General features: G+C 32.4%; 2 protein-coding genes across 2 annotated transcripts; one reads left to right on the top strand and one right to left on the bottom strand.

Moving 5' to 3' along the window:
* Positions 1 to 4,354: 4,354 nt before the first annotated feature.
* LOC100259693 (auxin-responsive protein IAA16) lies at positions 4,355 to 7,050 on the top strand. Its single transcript, XM_002281735.5, has 5 exons — positions 4,355 to 4,796; positions 5,466 to 5,689; positions 5,933 to 6,068; positions 6,537 to 6,598; positions 6,732 to 7,050. Exons 1-5 carry the CDS (start codon positions 4,522 to 4,524, stop codon positions 6,767 to 6,769), a joined length of 735 nt encoding a protein of 244 aa, XP_002281771.1. The 5' UTR covers positions 4,355 to 4,521; the 3' UTR covers positions 6,770 to 7,050.
* A 3,208-nt stretch (positions 7,051 to 10,258) lies between these two features.
* On the bottom strand, positions 10,259 to 16,327 carry LOC100254581 (putative uridine kinase C227.14). Its single transcript, XM_002281839.4, has 12 exons — positions 16,178 to 16,327; positions 15,561 to 15,694; positions 15,400 to 15,443; positions 14,525 to 14,602; positions 12,869 to 13,061; positions 12,091 to 12,121; positions 11,953 to 12,011; positions 11,710 to 11,783; positions 11,147 to 11,233; positions 10,838 to 10,899; positions 10,717 to 10,745; positions 10,259 to 10,581 (listed from the first exon to the last, which is right to left on the bottom strand). Exons 1-12 carry the CDS (start codon positions 16,236 to 16,238, stop codon positions 10,495 to 10,497), a joined length of 939 nt encoding a protein of 312 aa, XP_002281875.1. The 5' UTR covers positions 16,239 to 16,327; the 3' UTR covers positions 10,259 to 10,494.
* Between the last annotated feature and the right edge of the window lie 445 nt (positions 16,328 to 16,772).

Below are 16,772 nucleotides of genomic sequence, written 5' to 3'. Positions count from 1 at the left end.
CTTTTTGGGAACCAAATATAACCTATGAGTTAAAATCAAAGTTTAAGAAGATTTTGAGGTAGCAAATCAATATAAAATCAAATGCAAAATTTAGATAATTGAAATTTATGATCATCGAATGAAGGTGTAAAAAAATAGAATTTACGTGGAACTAAAACATTCTTATAAAGCAATGAAACTATTGTGAAGATATAAAATACGTGTTTTTATCTTCAAAACACTTTGATATTTTAATTGATATAAGTTATACTTATTCCAAATTCTAAAGGAACATTAATTCTAAATATGTACTTTTACAACCATGTAATAAAATTCAATAAGGTAAAGAATTATGTTAGAATCAACAAAAGGATTACTTCCCTTTTTTGCCTTGCTTAATTAGGAAATAATTTGATAAACCAATTAATTGAAATCTCATGTGTGTGGACCACAAGTTTAATAATCAAATCATCACAAATATCCCAAAAATATGTGAGGAAAAAAAGAAGAAAGAAAAGTAAGGGTGCATACAACCATTGGAATAATATAAGAAAGAAGCCCTAGTGGTCCATGGACAACCAACATTTGTACCCTCAATTAATTAGTATACTGCATGTCTTAATGGTTTGATAGTTGTACATTCAAAAGAATCCACACCCCATGTTTGGTCAAAAATCCGTAGCCATGAATTTGAGAATGTTTTTTCTCATATGTTATATTACAAGAATCAATTCTATGGTTCTAAGTTGTTGTGTTGTACAAATCATTCATGGTTGGCAACAAAATTAAAACAAGATGCAAATCATAACAATGATTAAAAAAATGAAGAAAGATAGAAAAAAAAAATAGTTTTTTTTAATTGAATTTTCTTTGTAAGTGACGGTTTCTATAATACAGATATAGAAAGAGAGAAAGTCACAAGAGTCTGGTTAAAAATAAATAATATTCATATAGTTTAAATCACTTAATGTAAAAACAATATTAGATATTATTTTAATGTGTCCCTATTTTTATGAAACTAATTTTCAAGCAAAAATAGTTGAAACATCATTGAAGAGTTTGTAGGAATAACAAAATAGTCAGCATTAATTACTGGTTTGAAAGTGTCTTGTAATGATATGACATATTTAGAAAAAGTAATATGAGAATCCTTTGTCAAGAAATAAGAAAATCTTTCTATATTAGAATATTAGTTGAAAAAAATCATAAGCAAATTCCTAAGCCACTTAATATGACACAGAGAAGAATCAAAATAAAATCTTTCCATATGCTTAAAATTAAAAAGGGATGACACAGAGAAGAATCAAAATAAAATCTTTCCTAAAGCATTTAATGTTTTTATTGGCAAAAAAAATACTAATTATTTATTATAAGATTACGATTCACAAAATCCCATAACAACCTCACATATAATTCCAAAACTGTTCCAATAAAAAAGAGCCAGAAGAGTCATCCATTTCTTGATGCTATAATCACAATCAACAATATAACATTCTATCTACTAAATATCTTAAAAATATGTCTACAATGATAAAGTCTGTCTACATAATTTATTTAATAAATAAGTAGTTTTTTAATCAATCAACATAATACAAATTTGACCCGTATTGACCCATTTAATAATCTTATCGATTAACCTAATTATAACTTTAAATTATTTAACTCATATTTGACTCATTTTATTTTATTTTTCAAATGAACATATCAATTAGGTCATTAATATGTTTGATTGAAACATTAATCATACAGTCTTATATAATACTTACCTCAACCAAATTATTAAATAAAATGATTTGATTATTAAATAAGTTATATAACATGTTATTTATTTAATAATTAGCAGGTTTATATTCTTTACATAATTATTATTCATGTTGGTTTTTGGTTGACTTATGAAATAGAATGCATAAATTTTGACACAATACGAGCAAAACCCATCAACACGAATTATCACCATTATTTCAACGGTTGTAAATAAAAGTGTTTTAACTAAAATCACTTTCACATATACTGTTAAACCCTTTTACATTATGTGTTTAGTGAAGTCCATTCCTTGGGCAATGTTGGGCTTATAATGGTCCATACTTTATGCATAGATATTTTACCCACAACCAAAATGTAATCATTGCCACTTTTAATATCCTAACCTTTTCTTCTTGATCTCTTAATGTAAATCTTAGAGTAAATAAAATTAACTTTAAAACATCATCTTCAAAAGGGTTTCACTTTATCCATCCACCCACTATTCTATTAAGAATATACCCTCATCATTAACTCTAGAATCACACTCAAACAACTTACCAATTCCTCTAGTAATTTCAATAAAATCATTAGTATTATCATCATTAATAAAAATAAAAATAAAAAGTAAAAAAAAAGTTAAGAGTAAGGCAATAATGCTTAATCTTAATCCAAATATTCCTAATAAAATAATAATAATAATAATAATAATACATAACATACGCTTTACATTTTCTCTTTTATTATTTCAAAAAACGTAAGTGTAAGAAACCAACAACCCTCAATGATTTAACAAAATATTAGTAGATAGATGAATAATATGAATTAATAAACACAAAAAGAACTTAATCTTGAATATCGAGTTCAATTTCCAAATTCAATTCAACAAAGTCAATTTTGAATGTAGTTCTTAATTTCTAATAAGCCCCAATGAATCTCTTGATAACCATTATTATTTAAAAAAATAAATGAAAAAAATGTTATAAAATACTGTAAACCAAACCTAAATCAATCCATGAAAGAGTCTCTCCATATATAATATTACACAAATTAATATCATCTACAAATAAATAGGTTTCATATAGACCAAAGACCACTCTATAAAAGAAACCATTATTATTAGCTACGCACCATATCCCATGCGAACAATAATATTAATATACTTCCTTTTGTTTAAGATTAATTTCCAAAGGATAAAGTCATTGTTTTCTTTGTTTATAAAATTTGGTTACTTTGTCAACAAACTAAACTATTGTTCTACTTTAGATTAAAAAGTGAAAACAAGAAAAGGGTTGGTGACTTGTGCTTAGTACTCATGATAAACTTGGATCCAATAATCAAATATGCTTTCATTGCATCTATATAAAACAAAGGAAGATTCATGGTTTGGTCATGAGAAGTTGATTTAAATCTAGATAAGTCAAAAAAAAGTTAAGAAAGAAATCTAATGCCATCTTTTCGATCATAATGATGTTTATGATTATTTAGATGTTCTTATCCTACTCCATGGATTGAATTTCACTCTAGAAGTTTGGTTGATATTTGTGAAGTTATTGAGGAATTTGAACAATATTTTTTTCTCCTTTTTAATAGCATAAAAAAGGAGACAAGCATGGGAAATAAAGAGAAAAACATAGTTTTAGATTATTGGAAATTTATAACAAAAAATTGTTTTTCATTTACTTCTTTCTTTTACACATACTTCTCTTATATTTTTGTCTTTGCACATTTGTTTCTTAATGGAGGAAAAATATTTGTCCTCCCATTTAGTATTTTACCCTCAAGGAAAAAGGGTTTGAATAAAAAATTTAAACACTTTTCTTCTTTAGGCCATTTCTCAACTTCAACAAGTTTGTAAAAAATGACATAAAAAAATATGATTAAAAATATTCATAAAATATAAAACATGGGTTAAGATTTAATATTAAAGGGTACTTATCGATGTTATATTTGTCTTAGTCCAATCTTAGTTCAATAGATATAAAATAAATATAATTAAAACACGGAGAGTGTGGTGATGAATTGCTTATAAAATTTTAGGTTTTATTATAGTATCAGTATGATACACATCAAAAAATTTGATCAATTAATTAATATTACATGCACTTTATTTATTTCTTTATTTTGAACTGAAGTTTAATTTCATTATTTTGTATTTAAATTAATCTCATTTGTTTCGTAGATTTAAATCTCATCATATGTTTTTAACGATTCAAATAGAATTTTTGGCAGGCATTGTTATTATAAAGTTTTTTATAGAATATAAATGCATTTAATTTTGTAATTCTCATTAATTATAAAACTCTTTACACGAGTCTTTCACATGGCCTACCACAAAAGGCATCCCTTTCCCACTTTCGATATTAAATAAATGCGTGCAACCAAAGGGGTCCCTAGTTATTGACAAACAGAAAAAAATAAATAAATTGAGGATTCAATTAATCGGGCCGATCTTTGCGATAAAAAAGCGGGCGTGGTAGCCCCACAAAACACAATCATAGGACGCTAACGTCACCGTGTTGTCACCAATCCCAGCAAGGTTGGAAAAATCCAGCTCACTAAATCCACCACGTGTCACCACCTCAATTATCGAAACCCAATAAAGACAATGCACCCATCCGTATATTAATACCACTAAAGCCCTCAACACCCCGCTCCCTCTTCCTCTTCCACCATTATATTATCGTCGTCTTCTTCTTCTTCAAAACTACTTTCTCTCATTAACTTTCTTTCCAATTCAATTTCTGACTGCTGTTCTTTATACAGAGCTCTGAAATATCTGTAGAAAGTGAGGTAATATCCATGGAAGTTGCCCGGAAAATGGCAACCATGCACGGCGAGGAGCGGGAAAAGCCCGACCTGAACTTGGAGGCGACGGAGCTCCGGCTGGGGCTGCCGGGAGGAAGTGAAGGAAGTGAGGTGGTGAGGAAGAGAGGGTTTTCGGAAACTGTGGATTTGAAGCTCAATCTGTCCGGGAAAGAAGCGGGTGTTGATGACAACAAAGTGAAGAGTCTGCAGAAGGAGAAGAGCAAGAGCCTTCTTCCTTGTGGTAATGATCCAGCCAGACCTCCGGCCAAGTGAGTTTCTTAACAGATTTTTTTTTTTTGGCGATTTATCATTTGTTTGTAGTATAATTTTGAAAATATGAAAGAAATAAGCGAAATTATTGTAGTGGGGGTTGTTAGGTGGGTGAGGTTTGGAGCTGGTTCATGGGATCAATCATGAATCTCTACTGTAATTTCTTTTCTTTTCTTTTTTTGGCAAAATCAAGAGGTTTTTTTTTTTTTTTTTGAAAACGACATAAAAGCCAAGTTTGCTTCCAAAAATTTTGAGAATATATATGAGAAAAAAAAACAATAAAAAAGAAAAATAGAAGAAATGAACAAACAAATAAAATTTAAGCTAATGATTTTTTTTTAATTTATTTTATTTGTTTTACAGAAAAATTAAATAATTTAGCATTTTTATTTTTATTTTTTATAATAAAGAAAACGTAAGAAAATATTTCTAGGTATCTTTTTAACTTTCCCTTAAAACCAAACCTAGCCCTATGATTTTTGCAAGTCACCATACCAAAATTTCAACAATTAAATTGAGGGAAATAAGCTAGAATTTATCAACCTTTTTGGCTTTGATTTTCTTCTCTTTTTTCCTGTTAAAAACAGTTGTTCTCATAATAAAGTCATTAACTAAAACCATACATAAAAATAAAGCAGGTGAATAATTCATGGAAATTGGAATTTTAGGGCACAGGTTGTGGGGTGGCCACCGGTTCGGTCCTTCCGGAAGAACATGTTGGCCGGGCAGAAGGGCGGCAGCGAGGAAGGGGAGAAGGTGAGCTGCAACGCAGCCTTTGTGAAGGTTAGCATGGACGGAGCGCCGTATCTGCGTAAGGTTGACTTGAAGATGTACACTAGTTATCAGGAGCTGTCCAATGCCTTGGGCAACATGTTCAGCTCCTTCACTATTGGTGAGTATAATGCCAAAAATTAAAGTGATAGAAGTTCTAACTCGATATATGTACTCAATTACTTTTAATTGGAAACTCATTTGACCTCAAAAGTGATAATATCTATATTTTAGGGAATAAACCAATGATGTGGGACTTTGAAAGATCTCGTAATCTTATAAAGATAATGAAGATATTGTGTCTATATTAAGGGTTATAAGCATGTTTAATTATGGTATGATTCTTTATTTTTATTTTTTGAAGGGAATTATGGATCACAAGGAATGAAGGATTTCATGAATGAGAGCAAGTTGATGGATCTTTTGAATGGTTTTGATCATGTTCCAACATACGAAGACAAAGATGGGGATTGGATGCTCGTTGGAGATGTCCCATGGGAGTAAGTTCTTCCAACCATGAGTTTTGGCTTAAATCACCAAAAATATATATATTAGGCAGAAAAATAGTTTTTGAAATAATTCTAAAAAATGATTATCAATTATTAATAAAAATAAAATTTTGTTTGCACATTCAAATATGAAAAACAATTTTCCTACCTTATCTTTGTGAGGACATTATACACTTAAATACTATGTAAAAGTCCCTAACTTATATTTTGTATTTCAATTCAACATTTTACAAAAATAACCCTGAAAATACCTCAAATTTATTATCAAGAATGATCTTTTCATATCAAATTTTGCAAAAACTGTCAATCTATAATTTATTTATCATGTTTTCTAAATATTACAAAAATAATTTTAAGAATAAATTCTAAATAGATCCTTTAAGTTATCTTATTTGGTTTAAACCACTAAGATATTAATAAATAACAATTGATAACATCTACCCTTTTGGTTCCATTCAGGATGTTTGTGGATTCATGCAAACGCTTGCGCATAATGAAAGGAAAAGAGGCGATAGGGCTCGGTTAGTATCTTCAAATTATTGCTAATTAAACCTTTCTATAAATGATATTTGAGTTTATTTTTAGAAATTTCTTATTTTCTTTAGGTATTTATGCTAATGCAATTTTTATTTTTATTTTTGGGTTTAATTTCAGCACCTAGAGCCATGGAGAAATGCAAGAATAGGAGCTAAGGCAGTGGCCACCACAGCCTGCTCCTTTGATCTTCAACGACCGAAAGGGCCAAGATGGATTGAGCAGGATGTTTGGGGGTGTGTAATATTATTAATTGTGGTTTGATCATATAAAACTTGTGAGATATTTGAGTATTAATTATGGACAGGACTAAGAAAAAAACCCAAAAAAAAAAAAAACTATTTCTATTTTGTGTTGCAAGACTGGGTCTCTATGCCTTTGTTTAATTAGCATTATGGCTTGCTTAATGACAATTATAATAATGTCCCATTATGTTGAATCTATTGTGTGTGTGCCTTCATCAATATCCTATTAAATAATTATCTCCACTCTTTCAATATCTGCACCCAATGTTTAAATGTCTATGGTCTTGTCTCAGAATCTTGGAGATTAATTTGGTGTTGTTTGATAACTTCTTTTAAGATATATTTTTTTGCTTTATGGAATAGAAAAAAGTTTTTAAATTTTAAAAAATGGTTTTTTAATTTTTCACATAAAAAAAAATAAATTTGAAAATCATTTTATTAAAAGAATTTTCGATTTTAAAGTATTTTCAGTTTTTTTTTTTTATATAATGTTATGAAACATGACTGAAATGTAAACGATATTTTAAAAACGTTTCGATTATACTTAAATGTTTTAAATAAATTTTGAAAACCATTCTTAAAAATTGGTTTTTAAAGAAAATGTTTTAAATAACATTAGGGAAACATACCAATTAATAATTTTTGAAAGCAAATAATATCTTTTCTGTTTAAAAATTCAATCTTTCAAATGGGATTGTTTGTAGGTGAAGACTCAAAATTGAGAACTGAATGTGTTCCATGCCATGGTTGAAGGAGTGAGAAGCATATCATGTGAATGTGGATGGAGCATCAATTATTTATTGCCCATTTGATTAGAAAATTGTTATATATATACATTTTTTTTTTTTTTGTAAATTTGTGATATGAATCTACAGGGTAGCCCATCATGATTAGTAGACTTGACCAGTGACTATGGTCCCCCTGTGTTAGTGGCCATTCATTGTTTGAAATTTGTGAATGGGTTATGCTGGTTGCTGCTACCACTACTACAATATGATATTCCATTCCATTCCATTTAATTGTGTATATTTGATCAACGTGAAATTAAAAAAATTTGTTGACTGAGATTTTCATTAGTGGAAATAATGGGTTTGTGTCTCTTTTTTTATTTTATTTTTAAGGGCTAGTGTAGAAAGTTCTTTTAACATAATAATAAAACAAGATTAACTTCTATAATATTTTATGAAAAAATATAAAGGTATGGAAATAGTCAACATATTGACTACAACCTCTCTCTCTCTCGTGTTCGTTTCAAAAGGTTAATTTTATACCATGTTTGATTCCTAGAAAGAAGACATTAAAAAATTGATTTTGTTTTTTTCATTGTTAAATATCATGGGAAAGAGTAAGAAAAATGCTCAAAAAGAGGGGAAAAAAAAAAGAAGCAAAATGTTCAAAGGGATTTTCCTTCACATTTTTACAATTTTCCCTTCATACATTCAACGAATAAAAAGTAGAGAGGCCCTCAAAGCCATGCTAAAAGTAATATTGCAAAAAGCATTCATCACAGCTTTACAAAAAAGGGAATTGAAGCTGAAAGCTCTTCTACTTCAAAGTTTTCAATTGGATCTTTTGTATAGCACCAATAAAAGGTCATAGGGTAGAGAAGTTTACAATTGGGTCCTTTCTATAGCCCCAATAAAAGGTCATAGGGTCAAAAATCTCTCTCTTTTCTTTTTTCAAAACATTAATAAATTTCATTGCTTCATACTGAACCCTTTTTATTATACCTAATCTCATTACTTCATTCTGAACCCTTTTTATTATACCTTCAGATTTGGCTATATACTGTAAAGATTCAGACTTTTTTTAATAGTTGGGTATGGTATCCACTAAAATTATACTCAAAACTCCTTGAAGGAGGACTCTTTATGTAAACTGTCAGAACAAAGGTTTTAGACATTCAAAAAAGACAACACCAGACTATACCATTACCACCATGCTAAAGTTGGTTTTCCAACATCCAAGTGGGGTGGCCACTGTTTACCAAATGGGAAGCAATGAATTCAATCATCTATTGATTCTTCCTGGACACAGTCGACAGCCCTAACTTTTCCATACTACACACTTAATATTCTGTATGTTGGTGTATTCACCATTGATGGAGACTTCCTCCATTGCCTGGATTCTTGGGTAGGTAGGTAGGAATAGGAAGGTATGATGCAAAAATGAAAGAAAAATTTAGTCCTTAATGGATTATGGAGCTGAAGCTTATGATCTTGAGCCAAAACCTTAATGAAGGAAAAGAAAATTCCAAAAGAAGAGCAAACCAGGCCTCTACTGCACAGTTGAAGTATCAGAGCCTGAAGCTTCATCAGGGTTTTGAGACTAAATTTGGGAGTACTGAACACTTTTAATTAATTCATAAGCAGCAGAGAACAGACAACTATCTCAGAAATCTCAGAGCTCTTTCTGCACAAACAAGAGTGGTGCAAGTTTCACGAAGTGTTTCTAGACCCCATTGTTATGTTTGGATCCTGGCAAATCCTAAAGAAAGGGATAAAAAATATCAAGGAAAATTATTTTCTTATATTTGGATTTCCCTCTCCATTTTCCTTAGATAAAGGTGAGGAAATTTTGGGAAAAATACATTTCTCAATCATTTTTTCCCTCACACTTTCCATAGATAACCAAACAAGAGAGATTTTTATTTTTTATTTTTAATTTTCCTTACCTTTTTTCTTTTCTTATATTTTGCCTCTTTATTTTCTTTTCCTCAAACCTTCCAAGAATTATACACAGCTTATATTTCAGCCAAAGCACCTACAAATACAGTGGAAAGAGCACTTTAAACAAGCGCATGCTATACAACTTTTAGGATTCAGAGACAAAGGAATCATAACTCGAAGACTAGCACTCCAGGCAAGGGCAAAGTGATATTCCATATCATGGTGGAATATCACTGTGAAGGTGTCTCCACCATCATGATTAATTTAGCCAACAGATTCTCTCTGGGTCATTCAAAGAATTTTCATATGATGCAAGAGGATAGATATTTCTGCAGAGGTGGTTTCTAGCTTCAGGTGGGTGCATAGGTAGGAAAGGGGAAAGTGGACTTCTTAGCTAAAGCGTCTGATGCCACTGAAGAAACTGTAACCTAAGCATGTTTCTTTCTTCTTCCTATCCTAACCTTGCTTGCATTGATTTAGGGATGAACTTCTTCTTGCTGTTTATTTCCTGTATGCTCCTTTCTTAAATAATTAAGGTATCGTTTTGTTAGTATTTTGGAAATACTTTTTCGAGAGAACTAAAATGACCTTAATTTCAGTTTAAAGTTCAATGGCAAAGGAAACTACAGAACCAAAATTAAATGCTAATAAGCTAAACTAGGGAAACAAGGGGATTAGATTCTGAAGTTCTATCCCTCCCTTTAAGGAACAAAGAGATCCCCTTAACACCAACTTAAAAATTTTCCTCTATGGGACTGTTTTCCATTGAATAAAAAGCAAACCCCCAATAAATAAATTTGACATATATACACATATATCCTAAGTTCACATAAAGAAAAAATTATTAGCTCCCTCAATTTGTTTTTCATTATTTCTATACAGTGGGTATCAATTTTATTTGGCATTGGGTTCAACTGACCTCATGACATTCATTCTCTCCTAGACACAGGAAGGATTCACCAACAGGTTTCAGAAATTCACTGACCTTATTACTAGGTCAGCATTTCTCTTTGACTTGATTATGAGCTCTGCATTGGGCCGATCATTGTATTCTATCTGAAAGCCAATTACAAGTTAAAAACTTGGAGGATCAATTAGGATTTAAAAAAAGGAAAAAAAAAACACTTTAATAGAGAGGTTTGATGATAAGGAGAGTGTCAAAGGAACTGATAAGAACCCAATGAAGCTTACCCGCCATTTAGCAATATCTGGGGGCTTTCCTATAAAAAGCAGAACATAAGCAGATCAGTACAGGACCATTTTTTTTCACTTTTACAGATAAGCAATTGCTTAACAATATGAGACTGAACACCTGTTGAAACATGTCTTTTTACAACTCGCTCCATAGATGTATTGATGTCAACCTCAATGAACCTAGACAAGAAATGCAAGGGATAAGAACTTAAGTAGGCAAAGCACAGAAACCACACCCACCCCCTTCTAAAACACTTAAATAAGATCATATTAAATTGTTAAGCATGAAGAATTTCAAGCTTAAGTTTGTGTCCAGGTGTAGCATAGAGTCTCAGCAGTATTACTATCATATACTTCTCTCAACAAAACATTGCTGCCCTCAAATAACCAAGGGAGCAATAATTTCCAGAAAGAATTCAATGCTTACCATTTCTCATCAAACATAGATGATACCTCCTTCCAATCCCCTTCTTGCAAGAGTAAATAATTTCCTTCTACTATCACTACTTTGTGCCTGCAAACAAGAAAAAAAGCTTGTTTGATACAGTATGGACAAAAGCCCCTACCACTTGGATAAAAGAGAGTTATGTGCTGCTGCAACCACCTTCACAAAATCAAACAGAACAAACAACCCCAAAACACCATGGCTGCATTCCCTCCACAAAAAAATAAATAAATAAAACAAAACAAGACAAAATGAAACACGAATACATGGAAAAGAAAGAAAAAAAAAACAAAGAAAAGGAAAGAGAGTAAAGTGGCCAAAATATAAATCAGTTAGAAAAAAGAACTAGTGTCCTTGATTCAAAATGGATTTTCCAAGGTACACATGTTGTACACCAACACCCATGTTGTCCCTCAATTACATAAATCAAAATTCCATGGTTACTATCATATGGACTGGATAAATGTTCATAAACACCCAGTTCATTATGAAATCAGCGGCAGCTGTTGATAAGATTATCTATGTGAAAGAAGTAAATTACTTACTGGAGGCTGATAAATATATCATCTTCAACTGGATCTCCAACACCATGATCAAACGATGGTGCATAAACTGACCCCTACAGAAAATATTGCTCATCATAATGCAATATGAGAAAAGTACTCATGTACCACAAATTTTTTATTTTTTATTTTTGAAAAAAAAAAAAAAAGATAAGTTTATGCACCAACCAGTTCTAAAGTCTCAACAAGAATAAAATGACGCAGCCAACATCAATAGCTACTCACCTCATGCCGCAGTCTCTTCAGACATGTCAGCAGTCGAGTGGGATCAAATGTCCATGGAGCTGATTGACCAATTGCAGGATTAAAACTGGTAATGTTTACAAGGTTTCAAATTAGTGATATCATAAATAGAAACCTCACCTCCCCTTCTTGCGTGGGCTTCCTCTGGATCCTAAGATTCAAGAACATTACTCAGAATTACAAATATCTGGAAAGTTTCAACTATGAAGCATTATGGTTCATATATATGCAATCATAATACCTAAAAGACAGTGCTTTAACATCTTATAGCACCTCTCATGGTAAAATCAAAAGTACATATATAGGACCACAGTATATTTAAAGTGCTTCATACCACAAAAATGATGCATCAGATTGTAGGTTCTTCTTTGTTTTATGCCATTCACAAAAGATGAATAAAATGATATTCCTTAAATGCAAATTAATATAGTAACTAATATTCTTCAAACCTAAATCCCCAAGATAACTCACTTTAGGATATTGTTCCAAACTCGTACTCTATTCTCGCTTGGAGTTCTCTAAATAAATTTGGATAAAGACCTTTCCCACAAAATTTCTTTAAAAATGATGTTTAAGACTCCTTATAATCTCATGTGTTACACCTCAAGCATACAGCATATTGATGCATCTAGTTATAACCAGTATCAAGATTGGTGATTTGTGTTCAATTTTTTTTTTCAACAGTTGCATCATAGTCTGTTCCTTAATAACATTGAGACTTGTTCCACAGCACTAGTGTTCTCTTGCATTTTATTTGAGGCTTTTCTGAGTTTATTGTCATTCAAATAGTGCTCTAAAGACTAGGAAATGCCCACAAAGTAAAGCAATGCTTTGGAATGGAAGTCAAGGTAGAAAACCAAAAAATAAAAATAAAGTAAAAATTTTGGGGAAGGCCAACCTCCATTGCATCCAGCTGATGACGATAAAGATGGAACCCATCCATGGGAAGAACTGCAGCAACATCTGGAGGCCCAACTTGAGAATCAAATGATGAAGCTTTTTGTGGCCATAACTTGTTGACACGCCAAGCTACTTCAGATGCTAGAGTGCTCTTTCCAGCACCAGGAGGACCAGCTAAACCCACAATACGCCTGCACAATATTTTACACAGATAATTCTTCTGAAAAGTAATAAAAAATCTTTTAATTGGTCAAACAGGAGCAAAAAACATGCTCTTTACAATAATTCCTAAATGATAAAACAATAAGTGAAACTAACATACAGTTTCTCATTGACTATTATCATGCAGCCCCTGTGTCCTATAGTTCAAAGCCTATGGAGAGAAAGCTGGGAACCACAGGTAGGAAAAGAATTGGAAATTTATAACCACACAGACATTCATAAGCATGTCCATGTAGACTCCCATAAACTCTAAGAGAGTTAAAACCCAAGGATGTACCCATTGAAAGATTTTTCCTTTGCAATCTAATTTCCTTTGCACTATCCTAAAATGACATGAGGGATGCTTTGGGTTGGTGCATGGACTTATGATTTGGGTCAATAGATGGGCAAGCCCAACAACATTTTGCCAGGGTGACTGGCGACTGCACGAACCGCTCAACCTCACTAGGACAAACTCCTGCACACAAGGATAGTTGTGTGACCCCTAACTATGCCCCTCCAACAGTCAGGTCAGTTTGGAATCTACCAACAGAGCTTGCAATAAACAACTGGCTCTAGGATAGAAGCTCAACTTTTGCACCAAATGGAGAGTGCGTTGTAGTCAAGCATAGGAGTTAGAGGGAGTCATACTATGAGAGATAAACAGGCTCACCCCCAGCTGGGGTCTGGGCATCCTTATGTAGTCTCCAATGTCCTAACCCTGGCTGGGTCAACGGTTACCTTGCTGGTGTATGGGAATGGAGCTGAGGCACCACAGATTAGACAATTCCGATTTCTCAGGCTGCGCCTAAGCCACTGTGTTAGGGCTGCCATTGGCTAGTCAATGTTGCTTCAGATGGCGACCAGTGGACACACTTGGGTCAACAGAATTAAACAACCCTATGGCTACATTCTCCTATGTAGTCCCCTTCAGATTTCAGACAGAAGGCCTTGATTGGACCTTGCCTCTGGCCAAAAGGGCTCCAACACCTCTTATGGGCTACTCCAAGGCCAATATGTTCTCAATTTGGCCCATTCGGCAGACGATGTCTCCTTCTCAGCTACGATGAAGCAGGCCCAGGGAGTGGGGCCTCAGGTTGCATGGTCTGCTCCAGATCCAAACTCACCCAGGAGTGGCCGGGCCCTTCTCTTTGCATCAGGAAAGAGGTGTCCAATAGTAAGGTACCAATATATCAATTCTCACATTTATCATCAGCATGTAGAGTGAGAAGAAAAAGGAAGAAAAGAGGAGCCAGACAATTAGGATAAGGCATTGTTGAGTGCTTGAGTCTGCAGTATGTTACTTAGCAGCACTGTTCAGTAATACAACATGCCAACATACTAAGATTGCTTGATGGGCACTTTTGAATGACACTTCATATATATAAAGTCTTATTTGCCTATCAAAAAATAATTATAATAAGATTGCTTGAGTCAAGAAGCTATAACTTACTTTAAATTAGGATTTGATGCTACTGCTGCAGTAGGAAGAAGACGTTCAGCCAAAGTATCATATATCTCATCCATACACCTTGAAAAGAAATGAAAACGACAGTTTAAATTCAAAGAATACGCATGATTGCATACACAACTGAAAAAGTGAACATTTTTTTTACAAGTAAATTTTTGTTCCCATTGGAACTTGAACCTAAAACCTCCCACAAACCCTCCACGACCTTTTTACTACTTGAACCAGGCCTCAAGGTCAACTGAGAAGTGAAAACATCAAAGTAAATAGTGTTCAACTTCCCTGCGTTTCATAGTTCATAGAAAATTGGATCATTAGGAAAACATGCTTGCTGTCGCAACATATATTTAAATCAAAACTACAAAATGACCATCTCACTTATAAATGTATGATATGAATCAAAGAGTTTCAGTTCAAAATGGTCTTTCATCCAAACAAAACATCCCTTGGGGGAATGTTTTGAAACTTTTGTTCAAAATAGCCTTTTTCTCGCTCATCCTTTGTCTTTCCATTTTTTGTTTTCTAAAATTGTTTGGAACCACCATTTCAAAATGTGGTTTCTAAATAATTTATATATATATGTATATGAAAAGGGCTAGTAGCCTAGTTCAAATAACAATTTGAAAACATGGCTAATACATATATTTTATTATTTTGTTGGGTTAAAGAGCCAATTTGACCCGAAATTATGAATCAAAGTTATAGCATTCAAATTCAGCCAGAAAAAATGACACCACTGTGATACTCTCATCATATTAAAAAAGAGAATGTGATTTTTTTTATTTACTTTATCTTTTCCTATTTAGCGAGGGGTTTCATGAACTTCTGAATCTAGTCATCCAAATTGAAAACCGGCATACCTGCCATCCACGACAGGGATTTCTCCCTTTTGACTACATGAAACCTGAAAATTAAGTAAGCCAATATATCACTAAAAATAACCATACCTATATTTACAATTCCTAAAATTCCAAAAATTAAGAAGAAGAAAATATTTTGATGGTTAGCAGCAAAATTTAACCTTCAAACAGCTTTCCCTTCCAAATTGAGACCTAGTCCCACCAAACAAAGGTTGCACACTTCGTCTAGTTGGTGAATTGAGCACGGAACATCTATACGTTATTGGAACCTTCACCTTTCTTAGCAGAAAAAGCTCTGCAGATGAGTCACCCCTCTTAATCAACACAAACCAAGAACAATTATCCAAAAAAAATAAGCGATCAAACAACACAAAACCTAAACTCAAAGACCCGAAACAAAGATAATTTGAATGAGTAAACTTCAAACATGTTTCAGTTTCTTCTTTCCAAAAAAAAATTACTTTCTCTTATGAGTATCTGGTCTTGGCCCTCGTTTTGATCCTTTGAACACGAAATTTCCCCATATCAAAGGCATTGCTGCAAAGAATCGATATTTTGCTTTACATAAAACATAAAACATGTTTCGAAAACAAGATACGCCTCGAAACTGTCATTTGATTACCAGATCAAACACATTATTCTTCAATTAATAAAAAATTAGGGCTGTGGATGCATTTTTTATATGAAATTTACAATTTTGCAGTATGTAAGGAAATAACGCAAATTTATCTGAAATTGTGGGGAAAAAACGAATAGAGAATTAGGAGAAGAAGTAGACCTGATGAGGAAGAAGAAGACCAAAACCCTTGTGAGGATGTTGAAAAGGAAGCGACCTCCATATTTGGACGTTAATACTGTAGAGTGAGAGAATGAAGAAGAAGAAGAACGTGGCGTCGAGTTTTTCATCCCAAGTACAGGAGGAAATTATTAGGTGCGTTTTATTAAAATTCCAAATTGATCCTCAAATTTTATGAATATTACGGTTCGACCACATTTACCTTTTCAATCTCTGCCATTAAAATCTATGTTTTCTGAAGTAATGGTCTAAAATGACCTTTACCACGTGTACTTTTTGAGTGTATAAAAAGTCGATTGAAAGGATAAAATAATCGATCAAACCGAATTTAACGGTTGATTGGATCAGAAAAACATGATCAATTAGGTATATATTTTTAAGTTTTATTGATGGTATCCTAATTACTTTGCTCTCATTTGATTCGAACTTTATTCAACCATTTAGATTTTAATAGTTCAAATTTTTTGTTCCATAGATATCACCACGGTACCTTAATATTTTTTAATGATTTTGATTTTCTAGATGTAAAATCAAATTAAGCGGCTTTGATGCACGATTTTCTATTTAAAAGAGAGAT

Source organism: Vitis vinifera, chromosome 7 (assembly GCF_030704535.1).
Source record: "Vitis vinifera cultivar Pinot Noir 40024 chromosome 7, ASM3070453v1".
Lineage (NCBI taxonomy): Eukaryota > Viridiplantae > Streptophyta > Magnoliopsida > Vitales > Vitaceae > Vitis > Vitis vinifera.
This window is presented reverse-complemented; position numbering and strand designations above follow the sequence as displayed.

What these genes read in the sequence shown, in the direction of transcription:
- LOC100254581 (XM_002281839.4), bottom strand. Translation starts at nt 16,238, where the DNA reads ATGGAGGTCGCTTCCTTTTCAACATCCTCACAAGGGTTTTGGTCTTCT. An exon ending in TCTATGTTTGATGAGAAATG is followed by an intron (nt 10,900 to 11,146) that starts GTAAGCATTGAA and finishes TTTCTTGTCTAG; the next exon opens with GTTCATTGAGGTTGACATCA. An exon ending in CAGATATTGCTAAATGGCGG is followed by an intron (nt 10,582 to 10,716) that starts GTAAGCTTCATT and finishes ATTGGCTTTCAG; the next exon opens with ATAGAATACAATGATCGGCC.
- LOC100259693 (XM_002281735.5), top strand. Translation starts at nt 4,522, where the DNA reads ATGGAAGTTGCCCGGAAAATGGCAACCATGCACGGCGAGGAGCGGGAA. An exon ending in GTTGGAGATGTCCCATGGGA is followed by an intron (nt 6,069 to 6,536) that starts GTAAGTTCTTCC and finishes GGTTCCATTCAG; the next exon opens with GATGTTTGTGGATTCATGCA. An exon ending in AAAAGAGGCGATAGGGCTCG is followed by an intron (nt 6,599 to 6,731) that starts GTTAGTATCTTC and finishes GTTTAATTTCAG; the next exon opens with CACCTAGAGCCATGGAGAAA.